At 44.7% G+C, this 5,685-nt stretch overlaps 1 protein-coding gene across 1 annotated transcript; it reads right to left on the reverse strand.

The window, feature by feature from the left end:
• Positions 1–2,770: 2,770 nt before the first annotated feature.
• On the reverse strand, positions 2,771–4,819 carry sox1b (SRY-box transcription factor 1b). Its single transcript, XM_005450085.4, has one exon. The coding sequence runs from the start codon at positions 4,426–4,428 to the stop codon at positions 3,364–3,366; it is 1,065 nt and encodes a 354-aa protein (XP_005450142.1). The 5' UTR covers positions 4,429–4,819; the 3' UTR covers positions 2,771–3,363.
• Positions 4,820–5,685: the final 866 nt, after the last annotated feature.

A 5,685-nucleotide genomic window follows, 5' to 3' on the forward strand; every position in this document is an offset into this window, starting at 1 on the left:
AACTTGGCGTTTTTGCAAAGACTGCACGATGCTCTTTTTTAGTAGCGCTTCATTTCATGCAGCACGAAGCCTGATTTGCAAGTCTTTTACAGCCTCAGCATCTGGCCGATAATGTTGTAAACTCCATGAACAAGAACACGAACAAATGGGGAATGGGGTTTATAAATGTAACAGGAAGTATTCTAAAGTAACAAGGAAAAAGTACATCTGTACCTGACGTCAGTTGGGCTGTGTCAAAACTCATAAAAATCTCTTTAATGTACATCATTGCATTTATAAATCATTTTGTTCTTATGGATTGTAGTTTGCTGTTTTGTATTTTAGCTTCTGTATTTACTGTATGTATTTAAAAAGAACTTACCTTAAAGTTAGGTACTTTGAGCTGTCTGTGTTAGGACACATGACCTGAGCTCAGTCAGAATCTGGAGTCTTGCGTTTAGCTGTGGACGCTTGCATGGAGTCCCACCCACAACGTGACACCTGTGTGATGTCTGAAGAGCATTTTTTATTCTGCTGTCTGTTTTTAACACGGTCTTAGTTTTAAACTTTTCCCGGCCTGCTTGGATCAGAGTCCATGTTGAAACATCCACTGACCTGTTAGAGCTTTCTGCTAACTAGTTCATTTTGTTTTTTCTTGTTTTAACCTTTTGTTGAAAATAATCCAAGTAGTCTCTTGTGAGCTCCTAAATGACCCCCTCTTTGATTGATGGGCTGTTTTCCTGCATTAAAAATAAATCCTGATGATAAAAGTCTGTCATAGCTTATCGAAATGTTAGCAGCTTTTTTAATATCAGAGAGCAAAGACAGAGCCAAACAAACCTGGCATTTTATATAGGGAAAGGAAAAAATTATATAAGACCAACTGTGTGCATATTAAATACCTGCTGGAATCATCTTTACTAGATGTGACATGCATCCATGCTGCCCTCTCGCTTTTGAGTTCAGACCCGAGTGGGAATTAGTCTGATAAAACCACGGGTGTTGTTTGCCGGGCTTTTTGTTGGGGGTGACCCCCGGGTTGCCCCGGCTTACACCAGGACTAATCCCCCATTCTCCTGCAACACAAAAACCTCCTCTCCTCTCCTCGCCTTCTCCCTCCCTACCTCCTCCTGCCCTCATTCATTGCTCGCTTCCTAACCCGGGGGCCTCAACTGATTCAGCCATCAAATTTAAAGAAGGAAATAATGTAACAGCCGTGACAATTGCACATACAGATGGAGGTATTTGATGCTGGAGGTCATGGAATGGGGTAAGATTTGAGGGCCGGCAGTAGAGTAAAAGCACCCAGGTGAAAGCGAGCGTTGAAGTGGGCCTGAGTGAGGCCACTGGGTGAATTGGTAGTGCACTGACTATCGGATACTTGCGTTATTGGATTTTCTTTAGATTGCTGAGGTCATGACCCTGCAGTAAATAAGACTGAAGGGGAAAAACAAAAGCAAACAAACATTTAAAAATTATTATTATAATAATAATTTTTCTTGGCCTATAAGTACAATCATTAAAGAAGCCAGATGCACATTATAAAGTAAGTTTTAAATGATCAAGTAAGATCAGGTTGGTCAAACTGATGATGGAGACAAAAAGGTCCTCTCATTCTAAAGAAGGGTATATTTTAGCTGGACATGACTTCCACAAACGCACACACCGAGGCTATTTTATGAGTAATGTTTTCAAATACATATCCTACGTGTGTTTTTAGAATTTGGATGTAAGAGTTACTGAAAAATAAACAACAACAACATGAAACAATTTCTCAAAATGGAAATAAAATTTCCCCTTGTGGGACTAATAAAGGTATATCTTATCTTATCTTATCTTAAAATAAAGCTTTGTATCTATCTATGGATGTAAATCACATGAGGGACAGTATTAAACATGGATATTGAATAATAAAGGCACAGTTTATATTTAAGAAAAAATAAAAAAAATCTGGAGTATTAGGACAGTGTTTGGCTAAAAATGTTGTCAATTTTTATCTATATTTTAACCACCGACTGCACTCTTACAGATAAATTATCAGATTACAAAATATAGGATCGTATGTTGTCAGCACCTGAGTGTTTATTATTTCAAATGCTTTAAAAAAAATCTAGTGCAGAAAACCCCAAATATAAACAAACAAACAACAAAGACGATTAAAAAAAATCTGCATATACACCAATGAATCTGTTCTCAGATGCCTCCGTCATCTTAATAATGATGATGAAAAGAGTTACAATGTAATCATGTAATGTAAAGAGTGATGTTAAGATTTTAATGGCGGGTAATTACCGTTTTTTCCACTGTATCAATAAAACATAAATACATAAAAAAAGGCTCGATCAGAATGAAGAGCAAAACCCGATCATGTTTTTATCAGAGCAGAAATCATCTATTAACGGCATACTATTATCAAAGTCACCTCTGTGGTTAGGAAACACACTTGCGTGCAGCGTATTAATTATTATTTATTTCTAGTTTTGTGCATTTTTTGACCAGATTTGTTTTTTCCCCGTCTATTCGCGGCGACTTTAACGTTAATCCAGCGATACAAGGACGAGCATGTGTCGTTATATCCTAACAATACAGCCGATGTAGATAACCAGGAATTCTCAGAGCAGTTTATATATGCAGACATTAAACACACCACGAGCTTTCTCCAAGACAGAAGAAATTCTTTAAAATTTATTAAACTCGGCGCATATACGTTTCCTTTTTAACCCCGCCCCCTCCCACAAAAGAAAAAAAAATTGCGGCATTTTTGTAAATTATGTACAATTGCATAAAAGCGTTTTCAGTAGGCCTATTTATTCACAATTTACAAGATTTTACAACAACAAAAACAAAATTCAAATTACACCGACTGACTCACATGTTTACAAGCATTAAAACTGGAAATCAATTTTAAAAACTGCAGCCTAGAAACTTTTTTCTTCTTCTTAGTCTTCTTCTCCAACACATCTTCCTTTCCCGCCCTCCGCTCATTTTTCGGACAGCTTTTATGGATCCCTTAAACACACCGCTGGTGCCTTTAATTCCACAGAAAAGTCAGGAAAAAATAACCTTCAAATCGCACCAGCACTTCACGGATTATAATTTAAATCGTGTCAAAAAAAACGAAAAACAAAAAAACACTTGGCATGCTCTGTTCCAGAGAGCGATAGTAAACCGGATGCGCTTTCCTTTAAACTCGGACAGACAGAAGGATCCATCACTGAAAGAAAATAAAAAAAATAATAACGATAAAAAAAAAAGTTTGTTCAAAGTGATTGCATTTTTATGGCTATAACCGCCTATAATTTACAATTCATCAGCAGCTCGCGCCCACATCTAGAGTGTAAATATTTGGTTGTGGTTTGTGGTGCTTGCAGGACGTGGGGGGGTTTAAATGTGGGTCAGAGGAACCGTCCCGTTTACCGGAGTGGAGCCGCTGCTCTGGTAGTGCTGCGGGTGGAGCACGTGCAGTCTGCTCTGAACGGAGGAGTCCCCCGCCACCTCGCCGGTCGGCAGATACATGCTGATCATGTCCCGCAGGTCCCCCGTGGGGCACGGCGGCGGTGCGCGCGCGGTGGACACCGGCGGGCTGACGCTCGGCTCAGATTTCACGAGAGACCCCAAAGTGCCGCCGATGGCCCCGGACACCGGAGACACGCCGGAGCTTTGGTGCTGGTGGGTGTAGCCGGTGATGCCACCGTAGCCCGGCGGAGACGCGCTCATGTAGCTCTGAGAGTTTGAGATGGGGCTGTAAGATAAGGCGCTCATGTCGTACCTGTGCACGGGCTGCGGGTTGTGCGGATGGTGGTGCGGGTGATGGTGCGGGTGCGGGTGGTGCGGGTGAGCCCCGGTGCCCGGGTGTTGCGTGTATGCCAGCTGCGCCTCCTGCATCATGGCATGAGCCGCCGCCGCTGCCGCCGCCACCTGGCCCGAGTACGCGCCGTTGGCCCAGCCGTTCACGTGCGTGGCGTAGCCCGCGTTTGCCCCCGCGTGCCCCCCTCCGGGGCTCTCCAGCCGCTGCCCGCCGCCCATCCCCACAGCCGCTGAGGAGCCGAGGAGCCCGCCGGCCAGCGAGTATTTGTCCTTCTTCAGTAGCGTCTTGGTCTTTCTCCGCGGCCGGTACTTGTAGTCCGGGTGTTCCTTCATGTGCATGGCCCGGAGCCGCTTCGCCTCGTCGATGAACGGCCTCTTCTCCGCCTCCGTCATCACTTTCCACTCCGCGCCCAGCCGCTTGCTGATCTCCGAGTTGTGCATCTTGGGGTTCTCCTGTGCCATTTTCCTCCGCTGACCCCGGGACCACACCATGAAGGCGTTCATGGGTCTCTTGATCCTCTCCTGTGGGACTTTGCCTCCGGCCCCCCCGCCTCCGCCTCCCGCGTGTCCCCCCGGGTTGGACGGGTTGGTCTGGGGCACCACGGGGGAATGTAAGTCCGTTTCCATCATGATGCTGTACATTCACCTCGTCTTTGTGGGACACCAGTCAAACACGAAGAAACATTCAGGCTGGCCCGCGCGCAGCAGCTAAACCTCCGAGGGAGAGATGGATGAAGAGTGAAAGAAGCAGAGAGAGGGGATGAAATCCGCTCAGAGGTAAACCTGCTCCCGCACTTCCTCAGTTTTCACCACTTTTTTTTCCTCCTCTTTTTTCTCCCCCCTCTGTCATCCACGAGCGCAGAGAAGAATGGAAACCGCTTGTTTGAGCTTACTTTGGTTGAAGCTGTAGTGGGGAAAAGTTACCGGAGCGTGCCCGGGCCGCGCGCTTTGACAGCAGCTAAATGAGCGCGAGACGGCCAATGGAGAGGCTCGAGCGCAGACGTGATTTGCATGCGGGGGGGGCTCGAGGTTCTGGTGACGTCGGAGCGCGAGACCTAAAAATTACTCCCTCTGTCATCTGTTTTTTATGTGTGTGTGTGTGTGTGTGTGTGTGTGTGTGTGTGTGTGTGTGTGTGAAAGAGAGAGAGAGAGAGAGAAAACACACAACATACAAACAGTTTAATTCCGCTAATTTTTGCGCACGTGCTCTTGCTTCATACAGGCTGATTTAATCAGTGTTTACGATAAAAACAAGATGCCGTCAGGGCAAATTCACTCCACAAGCAAGTATGAATATAATACTAATATTAATAATTAATAACAACAGATTCACAGGCATCATATAAACGTGTTAGCTCGCTGCTTACGGCTAGTGAAAACTACATAGCAGAGCGCCTTCAGCTGCGTGTTTAGCCGCAGCGCTTTGAGATTTAATCCTTTGCTAAGTATTATACATTTAACCTAAATGGTTCCTAAAAAGCTCACCCCCACCCCCCGTGCCATTTTTTTGCCTCCCATTCAGAGCCACAGGTGCTTTTCTGTTGTGCCCGTTGCTAGGAAACAGGTGACTGACGCCCGGAGCACGTGCCATTCAAAGCGGCATCTTTTGTTTGTTTCACCGGCGCTCCCGTGGCGAGCACGCACGAGAGGAAAAAGAGGAGGAGGAGGGAGGGCAGAAAACAAAAACTACAGTAATCCCATAATAAACGTTGGAAATGTTAGAGGCTCTTAATGAAAGCATTTTAATAAACTAATGAGGTCTAATAATAATAATAATAATAATGATAAGGACGACGCTGTCACTGTAAAGCAGCGGCAGGCCTGCTGCAGTAGGCCCCAGATCTTCTTCCAGACTCCTGCTTTTGCAGAGATCATTATTATAGATTTATTATATATATA

The sequence above is a fragment of the Oreochromis niloticus genome, linkage group LG23 (assembly GCF_001858045.2).
Source record: "Oreochromis niloticus isolate F11D_XX linkage group LG23, O_niloticus_UMD_NMBU, whole genome shotgun sequence".
Taxonomy (NCBI): Eukaryota; Metazoa; Chordata; class Actinopteri; order Cichliformes; family Cichlidae; genus Oreochromis; species Oreochromis niloticus.